Source organism: Struthio camelus, chromosome 4 (assembly GCF_040807025.1).
Source record: "Struthio camelus isolate bStrCam1 chromosome 4, bStrCam1.hap1, whole genome shotgun sequence".
Taxonomy (NCBI): domain Eukaryota; kingdom Metazoa; phylum Chordata; class Aves; order Struthioniformes; family Struthionidae; genus Struthio; species Struthio camelus.
Genome location: NC_090945.1, coordinates 5864208 through 5877802, shown reverse-complemented (window position 1 = coordinate 5877802; position 13595 = coordinate 5864208). Strand labels below are relative to the sequence as shown.

The 13595-nt window shown below is 55.9% G+C and overlaps 1 protein-coding gene across 1 annotated transcript in view; it reads left to right on the top strand.

Annotated features, from left to right (window-relative positions):
* The window catches only part of RBPMS (RNA binding protein, mRNA processing factor), a 46331-nt gene extending 33022 nt beyond the window's left edge, over positions 1 to 13309 (top strand). Inside the window, exons 6-9 of the mRNA XM_068941256.1 lie at positions 766 to 896; positions 7913 to 7982; positions 10486 to 10591; positions 11614 to 13309. Coding sequence (XP_068797357.1) covers positions 766 to 896; positions 7913 to 7975 — 194 coding nt within the window. The 3' untranslated portion in view covers positions 7976 to 7982; positions 10486 to 10591; positions 11614 to 13309. The remainder of the gene's footprint in view (positions 1 to 765; positions 897 to 7912; positions 7983 to 10485; positions 10592 to 11613) is intronic.
* The last annotated feature ends 286 nt before the right edge of the window (positions 13310 to 13595 follow it).

Genomic DNA, 13595 nt, shown 5'->3' with positions numbered 1-13595 from the left:
AGGTCCTAAGCATTAGCTGTGAACAAGCCTCGGGAAAGAGTAGCCTGTGGCAGTAATGCAAGCCCTGGGACTCATAAATTGCACAATTTAGGCAGAAGTTTGTGCTTGGTCTCCGCTTCCCTACTGTTTTGAGAGGAAAACAAAGGATTTATGATGTTGTTAAATCACTCGTGACTGGTGTCCCCTGCAGGCTATTTAGAAGAAGCTGGGATCAATAAACTGACAGCTCCCAACTAACCGTTGAAAGAAAAAGTAGATTCTCAGGTCCTCTGAATTAGCTCGCGATCGCTGCTGGCCTGCCCCAGTGGTGTTACTGCCACTGCTCAGCGCTGCAGGGAGCGAAGGTGTCCGTCTCATGGAGGAAAGCCTTGGAGGACACAGCTATTTCCAATCCCGCCCAGGTTTTGGCTCCATTTAGCCAGCATCTTCTAGGCCGTAGCATAAAAGCACCCTTTGCTGAGCACTGCCTCCATCTGGAGGGATGTCTTTGCTTGGCGGTCTCCTGGATGCCGTCTCTGTAGCTGCTGTCCCACCTTCATGCAAGCACAGGACCGAGCCGGAGCAGCTCTGGGCTTGTGTCCTTCCTCCGCAGCAGGATTTGCCACGGCTCTGCTGTGCCTTTCCCGTGATCTGCAGGTCACGGGGAGCTGGTAGGGGAACGCAGTCGAGGCCTTTTGGCTGCAGGTGCAATTCGGCCTCTCTTGTTTTGGTGTCCGAGCCACAGCTACATGGTAACCATTAACTCTCCTTATTCTTTTCTTGCAGATGAGCTCACAGTGCCTGCACTTTATCCCAGTAGCCCTGAAGTGTGGGGGCCGTACCCTCTGTACCCAGCGGAGTTAGCACCTGCTCTACCTCCTCCTGCTTTCACGTATCCCGCTTCACTGCATGCCCAGGTAATTGATACCAATCAGCCACGACTTCGCTCACCTTCCCACCGTCCTTTCAAACCTGGTCCCCCGTCCCCCTGCCCCTACCCCTTCCCCTCAGTGCTCACCGTACGACTAACCTCTGTCCAGCTAACAGACACTTCTTCCAGAGATTAATGATGTCACCTAAATCAAGCTGACACGTACTGCCGGGACTGGTGGGACGAGATGACAGCACACTGCCTGACGTTCCCCAGACACCCCTCTCTTCCTTAATACCTTCACTCTCAGCCACACTAGAGACCGGGGGCAGCTAAGGGAGATCTCAGGGGCAGGGCAGATGCCCTCCTTGTCCATATGTGGCGTCCAGCCAGGGCTGGGCCGTCTGTTTGGGCCGAATTATCCGGAAGGGAATTGGTGTTGCACACACACGTGTGTGCATTTGAGGTGAGTCTGCGGAGCAGGATGTGGGGCAGCTGCGTGCGGACACGCACGGCCCCACAGTGTTGTTGCTGGAAGACAGGCTGTCCGCCCCTGGAGTCGTAGGAGGGAGGAGGTTGCTGTGACCTGGCTAAGGAGCGTGAGGGACCTTCTGAATCCTCCAAGGAGCCCCGTGGGGTCCGGGAGCCCTGCTCCGTTGACGTGGGGGCAGCAGCTCTGCCGGAGCCTGCGACGGTCACCGTCTCCTGTGCCACCTGGTGCCGGAGGTGTCTCAGCATCACCTTGGCCCCAGCTCCCATGCAAGGGTGCAGAGGTCGCGGCGGTAACCATCCCTGCACGGTGAGCGCATCTGGAGGCCAGGTGTGGACATCGAAAGCTCGCTCTCCCAGCTCTAGTGCGGCACACGAGTGGGGCAGCCGGCTCCCAGCCCAGAGCAGCTCCAGAGAGGTGTCCAGCGCTGATCGCAAGCGCAAGGGGCTCCAGGAGCCCCCTCGCCGCTCAGGCGCTTCACAAGGAGCAGGCAGCAACCCAGGCCAGGCAAGCAGCTGGCCTCCGGCAGGCTGGCGGTTGGGCTGGTACGTGGGAAGTCGGCTGCAGCCTGCATTTCCAGCCTTTTCTCGGCTGAAACAGGGCCATTTCCTAACGCCATCTGAAGAGCGTCTGGAAGCTTGGGAGCTGGAATGAGGGCAGTGAATTTGGGTGTTGAAGTAAAGCAACTCTGACAGGAAGGAGAAGGAAAATGAAGTGCAAATGGAGGGCCCATATTTTATTCACGATGTGTGGTTGAGCAGGCAGGGAGCGGAGCCGGCCCTGGCAGCGTGGCCGCTCCCTGGCAAAGCGAGAGGCAGAAAGCCCAAGTAATGCGCTCTCTGTCACAAGCACTTTTCTGCTCGTTGCACCCCGCTAGCTGAAACCACTAATGGCCCATGATAGCAGCACGCAGCGGTTAAAAATTAACAACCAACCCAGAAAGAAGAGGAAAGAAAAGGAGGTTGGGGAAAAAAAAAGCAGAATTAAATACGGTAGATGAGCAGGTGCCATCGGCTCACCTCGGTACGGGTACCCATCCTGGGGAAGCTGTGGCCTTTGCCGTGTTGGCATGGTGGTTGGGCCCCATCTCTGTCCTCTCCCACCGCTCTTTCCTCCACACTTGCTTCTCCAGCCCTTCCTGCTGCTGTGTGCCTTTATCCGTTGCCCCTGGGGACAGGGTGCTTCATTTGGTGGCAAATAAGTCATGCACCAAGGCCCTGGATAGGGGGTGGCAGAGATGAGTGGTTTTCCAGCCCATGTTTTTGCAGAAAATCAGTGCAAAGCTCCTGCCTTGGCTTATGTGCCGTTAGGGTTTCTTCAAAATGTGTTGTGCCTTCTCTAACGCTGTCCTCACCTTGGGGGCCAAAACCGTGACTCCTCTTTGGGTTTCTTGGAGAGGATACCACCCCGGCTGCCTGATGTGATCGCTGCAGCCAGCGCTGTCTGCACCCCCTCTCACCCTGACGGGTTTGGGGGGGCTTGCAGATGTGGTCTGAACCCCACGCGCGATCTGCCGCGAGAGACACATTTTATTCGCTACAAAGCACAGGAAATGAGTTTTTTTTTCCCAAGACTCTGATACCTGCTGGAGCCTTTTCAGAGGCTGATAAAAAGATAGGAAGGATGGTGGGGAGGAAGGGCTTGTGGCTCTGGGGTCTCCATCTGAAGCCATGACTTTGCAAAACCCCAGAAAGGCCTCTCCGCTGCACAGTTCCTTTGCTTTCTCTTAGCAGAGATCAAGAGGAGAAAAATCCTGTGTCTGGAGGAGCTAGTAAAATTTAGAGGGTGATAGTTAGCAAGAGATTTTTCTTCATTTGTGGCTGATAGGTGCCTGTCCTGTCCCGAGACCGGCTTGCTTTGCAGCGCCAGCCTCCAGCTCTCGTCTCAGGCGATCTCCACAGCTGAGGCGGCCGCATGGAGCAGCCAGGAGGTGTCTTCCCCCGGGCGGAAACAGGCAGCTCTGCTCACCGCAGCCAGCAGCCGGGGCTGTGAGGTGCCGGCGCGCGGGATGTCGTTAAAGGCCCCGAGGTTTGCTCCTCTCTGTCGGCTGTCGGCTCCAGTTTGGCCGCGAGCTGAAGGAAATGAGGAAATGGAAACAGATTTGCTAGATAAGCTCCGCAGCATCCGAAAGGCTTTTGGCCCCAGCCCACTGTCCCCACAAGCACAGCACTCCTGCAGAGGTCAGCAAGAACGGCGTTGGCCATTTATTTACAAGACCATGTGCACTTCTGGTTATCCAAACCTGCTTGCTGTAAAGCGTGGCTGTTACTGGGAGCTGAACGCAGGAAGCCTGGGTTACAGCCATCTATTAAACTCCGGATAAATGAGCTTTTCAACACAGGCAGTGATCAGAGGGAGGGCGATTCACTAGTCCTGCAACTGAGATTGGAGAAAAACTGCTTGGCTTAAAAACAGACTTTAGCATTTGGACGAAACTCCAGCTTTTCAGGCCCTGCTGTTTGTAGGAAGAGCGATGGTAAATATTATTGCAGATACATATTTTTCTTGTCAAATCGCTGTTAACAGCCAGCACCTGCACCGTTTTGGAGGCACAGGAAATGTCAGGATAATTGCTTTGGTAGTGGGTTAGAAAGGAACGGATATGTAAGTGCGGTCTTTGCTCTCCGAGGTCTGCGAATGCACAATATCCACGCGGTGCTCGCGGCTTGTCAGCTCTAACCCGAGCAAGCAATTGCCAGCGTACCTGTGCTGCATTACTCATGTCTCTCAACCTGGGAAGTAGAGCCAAGAAAATCAGACCTGGGCTCTGCAGGGGCAGCATTACAGCAGCACGGCGTCTGCAGCAGAGACGCTCGGCCGCAGGCAGATGCAGCTGTGCGGAGCGCGTTGGTCCTGTGCACCCACCGAAGCACGTGGCGCTTGTGACTGTACACAGGGGCTTTCTCTCAGGCGCTGCTGAGCCATCCTGGGACTGTGGGCACGCTCCGGTTTGAAGTGTGTGTTTTTTTTTCCTGTCAGGCACAAACCTGAGTGTCAGAGTCGTTTCTTGTCATTACATGTGACCCTGCTTGCTCACCAGCAGTAACTAAGTCAAATTTTGATGTAATTGATGCATTCTATCTCCCTCTGCCTAGAACACGGGCTGTTTTAATGCAGAAAGTCCTTTCTCAGTGCCTGTCTTCAAGCTCCTGAGCAGAGTTGCCGCGTGCTGTTAAAGCTCCTCCATCTCCCCCGAGACAGCTGACATCTCAGCTGAGCGGTGCAGCCTCGGCTAGCTGCACTCGCTCCTCCGTGCCGCAGCTGGCAGGCAGCGTGCTCCGCCGGGTCCCGTGGCAGCACCGCGTCTGACCAGGGCAAAAACCCCACCAGTATGGGCCATGTGGAGATGGCCGCCGGCCACCCTTGCGCACGCCTGTGATGTGAGGAACACATCGGGGCAGCAGAGCGCCCAGCTCAGGGCGCTGTGTTGATGCTAGCTGGACAGACCTGTGCAAAAGCAACATGAAAGTGCCAGTTTTATGATAGAAATGTGCCTTACTGGAGAACTTCAGACTGAGGGCTGTGACCAGCTTGTGGTGGCCTTCAGTGAAACACCCCAACTGTGGTCAGCAGTCAGGCACAGGCACAATAGAGCAGCTGGGCAGTAGTTTGGTGGGCATGAAGTAAGGTAGGGGTTTTCTCAGTCCTTGTGTTTAGGCTGCACAAGATAATTCCCATGGGCACCTTAACCAAACTCCTCTTTGCCATAACAAGAGCCTTGTGCACCTGCCTGCTGCAGAGGAGGAGGCAACCTGCCGGCATGGGCTGCAGTCTTCAGTTGGAGATGGCGAGTGTGGTCGGAGGAGTGCTGGCAGAGGGGGTGGCAGGGCAGGCACGTGCCGGACACGTCCCCACCCACAGCTTTGTGGCTCGGAGAAATGGCCCGGCAAGCAGGGAAGAAAGAAGCTGGCACATCACTTCTGAGGGCACTTTTCCAGCTGATACTTCCTGCCCACGGTGGGTGGTGGCCAAACCCCTTCGTCCCGCTGCAGGGGATGCCCTGGCAAGCTGGTGTCAGGCCACGCATGTTGGATGCCTGCTCGTTTCCAAGAGGCAGTAGAGCTTTCTGTATTGCTTCTGCACACAGAAAAGCACTTTCTCAAGCAGCCCTGACCCAGCTCACAAGCAAAGGCACGTGCAGTTGGCACAAAGTCAAGGGGAAGGTCGGCTCTGCATCAGTTTGGCTAAGATACCAGCTGAACGTGAAGCTGCTGCCTTTTCTCCATCTGGAAAGGACCCCAAGAAAAGCACCTGCAGTAAGTGAAGATGCCAAAGACTTGGCGTGAAACACGAACGCACCGGCTGGGGTCTCAGGACGTGGGAGGCACTTGCATGTGACAGAGATGCAGCTTCTGCTCAGCTAGCCTGCCTTGGGGAAGTCGCGGTCATTTATACCCCCTCTTGGTTACCTGGATCAACCTGGAAAGGAGCAGAAAGTGCCTGTGCCCCTCTTCTCAAAGCCGTTCAGGGCGTGCTGAACATGCGCTGGTGCCTGGCGTGGTTTCCCTCGGGATGTGCGTCTGGCATCTCCCCTCTCCGAAGCTCTCCTGAGGAAAGCTGGCGATGAGGCCTGAGCGCCAGGCTGGCGGCACCGTCCGAGCTTAGCTCCAGGCACCGGGATCCCTGAGGGAGCAACGCTGGCAAACCTGACCAGCGCGACCCCTGCTACCTGGGCGATGAAATACTCTGATCCCCACCTTGGGGCACAGCTTGGAGGTGGCAGGAGGCCAGAAATGGTGCTGGGTGCCAAAAGGCATTTGAAGACATATTATCCGCTATTATTATACCCACACTGTAGCATGTGCTGCTTCTCCTGGACGGGCTGAGAGAGGACAGGCCCCACTACCTCTCCTGCTGGTGCCCAGGCCCCGCTGCTCTCCAGTGGAAGGATATTATCCTTCTGGCCCATCAGCGTTTCTCCTCCTGCAGCTTGTGCTTGGTGGCTCCTGTCCTTTTGCTGGGCACCGTCTTTCCCTTAACTCCTGTTAGGTGGTGGTGGACAGCAGGTAGGTTAGGCGGGGAGGCAGCCTCGTGCACCACGTGCCCCAGCCCCAAGCACCTTCGTGGCCTTTCTTTGACCTCACCCTGCTTTGCTGATGCTTCATCACAGTCCTGAGCTGCTGAAATTCACCGGTTTGGGCTCAGCAGGGAATGACTCTAAATCAGCACCGTCTCCAAGCTGGCCCTGAGGAGCAACAGGCCAACTGTGGAAAAGGTCGCACGGGGTGCCGCAGAGGCAGGCACAGCACGGGGACCAAGCCGCCTCGCTTGCCTCTGTTATCACCTCTTCTCCTCCCTGCCAAGCACCATTTCTTCAGCGGTGGGGCTCTTGGGCACCTTTTATCTGCTGTCCGCACCCTGGCTGCATGCAGCCTGCTCCCCGCAGCCTTCAGGACTGCTGCCTGCCCCCGCGGCGGCAGCACAGCTCTCCTCCCGAGGAGCAGCTCTGGCTCTGCTCAGGGACTAGTGACTTCCCAGGGGCAGAGGCCCCCGGCCGGAAGTAAGGGCGAGGTGCTTTCTTTTCTCATTGCCTCGCAATCCCCAGTGCACACAAAGCCTCCTAGCAGGACTGTTTTCAGTGTGGTGGGGAAGGCTGCCGCATCGCCTTCCCTGTAACCCCTGAGTGCTGCTGTGAAACACACCGCTTGCCTGCTTCAGGGACACGGATGCAGCTCTGCCCTGGCCCATGCCTGGAGCCTGTCCCCGTCCCCGTCCCTGCCTGCTGGTGTTGAGGAGTGCCTTCTGCAAGAGCTCACTGTACAAGCTTTTGAACAAGCTTCTGGCCAAACCTCGGGAACCATCGCCCCAAAACTGGCCGGCGCCCAGCCTGAAATCAGCCACGTGCAGAGCACAGAAGAAGAAATGCAATTGCAGGTTCCTCGACAGGCTGCTGCAGAAACCGCTGGGACGGGGAGGTGCAGAGTGGCTTGTCTGACTTACTGTTACCCAAGGGACTTGCAGAGTGCTGGATCTCTCGCCTTTGGGCAGGTGGCTCATACAGGAGCCCTTTGGCAGCTGATGGCAAGACTTGGCTTGTGGAGGAAGTTTGGACAGGCAGTGGGGCGAACATTTCCCCCATGATGTGAGTGCTTTAAAGGTGTCAATAGAAGGGGGCCCAATGCCTGTGGCTCCTGCTCAGGGAGACTGTGATGGTGCCTCTGTGTCACCTTCCCTGCTGGGTCCCCTCTGTGACTCCCGTTTGCCCCCCCAGCCTCTTCCTGGCTGCTCCCGCCTGCTCCGCTGTCGCTGCAGCCACGGGCAGCCACACAAGGTGCGGAGAGGGCCCTGGGACCCCAAGCCACAGTGCCGTGGGGATGCAGCTGGGCACCACGGACGGCGGCCTGTGCAAACTGGAGCTGGGAGCAACATGCCGCCACTGTCCCCAGTTTGTGTTTTGACTCTCTCTGTCCTTTGCCTGGAGGCAGGAGGATGCAAAAGAGGGAGGGTGGAGGGGGACAGGTCAGGAAATCAGAGCCCAGAAGTGCCCAGCTCTTTCGGAGCCTGGGTTTCGAGCAGCGTTGGGGACCTGCTCGGTGCTGCCTGTCTTACCTCTGCCTCTCTTGTCTTTCCAGATGCGCTGGCTCCCTCCCTCCGAGGCTGGTTCTCAGGGCTGGAAGTCCCGTCAGTTCTGCTGAATGCCATGTAAGTGCGGCGCCGGCGCTCAGCACCACAGCCGGCCTTTCCCGTGCGCGGGTCGCCGTGGTCCCTGGCTCCGAATGAGCCCAGAGTGGGTGGGAGGGCACTGAGGAGGCCTCGTGTTGTGCCCCACGCTGAGCCTTGAGGCAGTCGCCGCTTTGGCTTCTCCAAGGGAAGTCCCCTGCTCCCTTGGCCGTGCGCCTGCCTGCTTTCGTCCTCCCGCAGCCTCCTCCAAGGGCGCAGGCCTACATGCCGGCAGGGACCAGCCCGCCAGGCACTCCTTCCAGTGCTGCTACGGCTGCACGGAGCTGCCTGGTCACGGGGCTGGTGCCATCTCCAATGCTTTCTGTGAGCTCACGGCTGTCATCTCGCCTTCCCCAGCCGTGCTGCCATGCAGAAGGACAGCACCACGGGGCCTCGGGGACGGTGCCCGGGACTGCTCCAGGCATACCCAGCGCCGGCGTTAGGGAGGCCATTTCTCAGCGGGTGCCTCAAGGCCAGGGGTCACAGCACAAGAGGAGGCTGATGGCAGCTGGGAAAGGTGCAGAGAGGAGCTGGTACAGGCTTATTCAAAAGGAGGAGGAACACATTTAAAAAAAGACCATAGCGGGACAAGCCAAAGGTCTGTCTGGCGCACAGTACTGTCTCCAGCGGTGGCCACAAGCAGATGCACGGAGAAGAGTTAGAACAGGCCAAGCAGAGATGATATTTCCCAGTCTCCAGGAACTGCCAGTACAAACTGCCTGTTTCTTGAACCAGATATGGTTTCTGGCAATGGGTTTCTTTTCCAAATATCCTTGACCCCATGTAATAGACTTGAGCAGGCTCTGCAGGAAGAGATGCTTGATAGCACACGCCGAGCGAGCAGGCGAGCCTGGCCCGGAGCGGAGCCGATGCGCGATAGTGGCAAGGACCTGGCTCAGTCCTGGCAAACACAATTCTTCCTGGGAACAACTCACCGGGACGCAGCGCCCTCCTCACCCCCTCCAGGCTTGAGGTCCAGAAAGGGAAGTCTTGCTGGGAGATGGGTGTCTGCAGGGCTTCCATGCCATCCTCAATGCTTTCCCAAGTGTCTCAGCATCCCCCTCGCGGTGCGTTATAAAGGTGGGTCCGTGGCTCCCCGGCCTGTGCTGCTGCAGCAGACGAGCCGCATGGTCTTGACCAGCTTTGGCCACGGCGGATGAGTGCCCAGGAGGTGCAGAGACGGCGTGGGTCCTGCAAACGAAGCTGGTACCAGGGGCTTTGCTCTTCCCTGCCTGGCTCAAGGCAGCCTCCATCTCTGAGCACGATGCAAACATCTCATTAAAACTTCATGAAAAATCTCTTGGCAGCCTGGGGTGGCTGGGTGGCCAAAATGAAAAGCACGGCGTTACTAAGTACCCGGCTGCCTGCTGCATGGGGGGGGGGGGGGGGGGGGGGGCAGGGGGCTGATGCGATTACACTTGGGACCTCTTTGGATGGAAAAAGTCTTGAAAGGGAGGTTGGAAAGATAAGTTCTGCAAATAACTCAGCCTTTAGTGGATAAATAAACACTGGGGATTAAAATGGAAGAGGGAACAGGCTTGGTTGACGCAGAGTACCAGGCGCACCGCGATCCCAGACTGCCCCAACCATCACAGGCGACGGTGCCCGCAGCCGGGAGAGGGGCTGCCACGCTGTTAGCGCCTAGCCTGCCACGCTCTGCAAGAAAGCTGGAGAACCTGAAGGGAAAACAGCGGAAACACCCAAGGGGAGGCTCCTGTGCCACACCTGCACCCACCCGCGGAGAAATCCCAGCGGCTGCCATGAGGCACGGAGGCTCCGGTGCCCAGGCGTGCCACTGGCATTAGCTGCCCATGCTCCATCCCTCTGCCAAGCAGCCGTGGCCGCGAGCTACCACTCTGCCCCGTGGCAGTGCAGAGTGGGACCTGCACGCTGGCACCCCCGGAGAGGGCAGAATGACCGCCTGTGGCAAGGGCACCGCGTTGCTGCAGCCAGCGTGAAACTTTCTATCTGCAAAGCGTTTGCCAGCTATTTTAGGCCTGGTGGATAAAAATAGGAAGCAGTGAGGCTTTGGGAACCAGTGGTTCTTCCAAAATACGCAGCGGGCCAATGTTTCCAGCTAAAACGTAAGCAAAGCCGTATTTGGGAATGGGAGATGAGTGGCTCCCTTGGAACAGATTGGCGTGCCCGGAGCAACGCAGCCCTGCTCAGCCAGCCACTGTCCTGCAGGGCCACCCGGGCTGGCAGCGGCCGTGGCTGCCACGGGGCAGGGACGCTGCCCCAGCAGGGAGGTTGGGACCTCCTGCTCCCTGATAGGCTCCTCCAGCCAGAAAAGGCTGCAACGCAGCAACGCAAGACGCCTGCCCTGCGGGCAAAGGGTTTTGCTGCTGCCCTCGCAGCCCCAGCCTCCCCGGGGACCGCCCAGGGAGGCCTGTCCAGAGCCGGGACATCCCCACGCAGCCAAGGCCGGCGCGTGGCCGTGGCTGCCGGCTGGGTGTCCCTAACCCTTTGCTGTATCCTCTCGCAGGTCTCAGGTGTGTGATGGTGGCCTACAGTCAGTCTTGTGGGTATTAATGGAGTCTTCCAAGGTGGCTACTGGGTTCTCGAGCTCTCCACAAAACCACAGTGTGCTGGTAAGGCCGCCACAAGTCTCCCAGCCCGCTGGCGCCAGCTGGGCGAGGGGGCTGTTCCGCGCGCCGTTTCCCGCAGCTGGACACGGTTGGGCTTTGCCGCCCCTGGGGGGGGGGGGGTGTGAGGAAGCCACCAGGACATCCCCGAGGGAGCTAGACGCTGCCCTGGGGACTGGTGGGAGCTGGGTGGGAACAGGCAGGGAACGGAGGAGGCAGCAAGGGGGAGCGAAGCAGGCCCTTCCCCGCAGGAGCTGCCCTGCTCGGTGCCGTCGCCGCTCCCATTCCCACTGTGGCACGGCGCGACCCCTCCAGAGCCTTAACTGCAGCTCTGCATTTCCTGCCTTTATCGTTTGTATCTGGGGGAGAGTTTCAACAGCCTTGGAATGTCCCTCGGCTTTAAATTACCCGTTCGTAATCTCATCTCGCTGCCATTCTCGCTTCCTGCCTTGGATCAACAGAGGCTGAATTCCTCTTAAGTGCAAAATTCAACTCAAATTTAACTCTGAACTTCCCAGCTGGTACCACCTCAGTTAAAATCCCAGAGGCACGCCTGGCTCTGAGAGGGACAGCAAAGCCTGCACTTTCCACGGTGGGAAGTCAAGGTCCATAGTGAATATTTTTAGCTGCCTTGGGGAGGAAAGCTGGAAGTTACGTGGGTCCCCACACTCTGGGTGCTGTGGAAGCACACGCGTGTAGCTCCCCGGTGTGTGGATGCCCTGAACACCCAGTCTTCCCACCCCGGCGGTGCAGCAACCACTGGCAAGGCTGGGATGAGGCCTGGAGCCGGCCCGGGGTGGGGGCACAGGCGCTTGCTCATCTCTTCCTGTGGGGCACAGCACAAGAGGAGGGCACTTGCAGGGGCTAAAGCAATCTTGGGAGCAAGGGGAATAAACAGGGAAGTATGGGAGCTTCACCAAATGCCTGGCAGAGGGGTCCAGGGCAGTTATTAGCCACAGCCCCTTTTCCCCTTTGCCTCGGGCCAGTACCTCGGCTGCTTTTTAACGTGTTTCTCGCTGTTGTTACAGGCTTGAAAAAAACCTCACACAAGTTTGGATTCCTCCAAGACTTTCCCACAGCCTCTATCACACATCTGCTCTCCTAGAAGAAAATGAAAAGCATACCTAGTAATAATATTTTCCTCTTTTACACTGTATATTTGTAAGAAAGAGTGTGTTACTTCTGAAAGCATGGTTTGACAGGCATTGCTGTAGTGTTTGAAGAGTATTTTCAAACAGAAACCATAGGAAAGCAGACTACAAAAGCAAAACGAGAGCAAGTATTTTTGTACCAAACCTTTTAAATAGGACAATCTTACACTGGGTTGGACCACGGTTTTTGTGCTTGACTTTTGAATGCGTGTAATTAAGAGTCTCTATTCTCCTCCGTCCCACCCCGCCAGCTGCATGTCAAAGGCATGATTTTAACCTGTGTGCAAATCTAAAGATGCGTGATTCAAGTTTGTAGGAACTGTGCTCCCCCTGGCACACAGCCCGCCAGGCATCAGCGTGCTCTGGCTGTGTCAGCAACACATGTGTACACTTACAGTATTACAGTTTTATTCCCAGTTGTACCAAATGACACCAGGCAGGACAATCAGAAACTTTCTTATGGTGATTTTTTACCCTAGGGCTATGTTAATAGCTTGCTGTGCAAAGCTTCGGCATGGTACAACGCTCGGATCAGGGATGGGCAGAGAAAGCCCACACATGTAGCAAGGTGAGAATTTGCCTCCTTCTCCTGCCATGACTGCTTGAGGTCGTTATTGGCAACATAAACTGCTGTATGAGAAAACCAAACCCACGGTTCACCAGCTTACTCAAGGTTGGGCTGAAGTCCTGTGCAGTCCTTGAGGGACTTAAGACACGTGCCTGCCATTATGCCAAAGTGCTCTGCTGAGCTGGGGTTTAAGAGTGAAGGTTGTGCCAGTCCGGCTGCTTGCTATGTAGCATTTCCGTGTTTCCACGTGTGAGCAAAGACAAGAAGGGGGGCCTGCTAACACCACTGCAGGAATATTTGTAACGTTTACAGAGACCGCGTACCAGCAAGGAGACTGTTTCAAGCAGTACAGTCCCTTATCCTTCTTGTTCCAGGAGGTATTTTGAGTAATAATAATAAAAAACCCAAAGTGACTTCAGTTTCTTGCAAAAGGAGGTGCAAAACTCTGCTCCTTTAATTGCCGTTTATCCAACCCCTTCCCTGCAAGGAGATTGGTGCTGCAGGGTACACTGAGCTTAGCTGCTGCCAAATGGTGGAAGTGGATGCCCAAGTTTCACCACAGTTGGTTTCACAGCTGTACAGAAGACACAGGGTGTCCCTGGTTTTGTTAAATGTTATAAGCTTCTTTTTTTCTCTTTCCTTTTATTTTGTGGGTGGGCCAAAATACAACCACTGAGAATTTCAGCTTCCACAGCCTTGGTGGGGGAATGAGATGGTGAAAGGGAAACTGTCTCATTTGGGTTTTCTCTAAAAAGTGGAATTGATAAAGGTGATTTGAGAGCAAATCAATCCCAAGACAAATGATCAAGCGGATCTAAAAAGGAATGATACCAGCATTTCTAAGCAACGGACTAACTCTTTTAGCAAACTATTTCCTGTATTTTGTTTTGTGGAGAAGAGAGGAAAGAAGCTTCCACATTGTCTACTCCGCTTTTGGAAATATGTTTAAAGGTACTTTTCTATTGTAATTTTTTAAAAAATAAAACCAGTGATTATTATAACTTATGCCCAGAGTGCCATGTGCTGTGTATCTGGTTAGGAACAGAGCAGCAGGTCCTGGTTAAGCCCTGCAGTGTGCTAGTCCTGTTAAGGCACAGGGCCCTGCTCTCTGGAAAGGAATACAGACACCTAAACAGCACCCAAAACAGTTTAACCAGAGTCTTTGTTTCTAATGAGCCATCATCCATTGTCAAAAAAACAGCCCAAGATGATGTCAGGTCAGTTCTCAGGGCAGGGAGGAACAGTTCAGATTTTATTAGCCTTGAAAAAAAGGAAGATGAACGCAGCACTG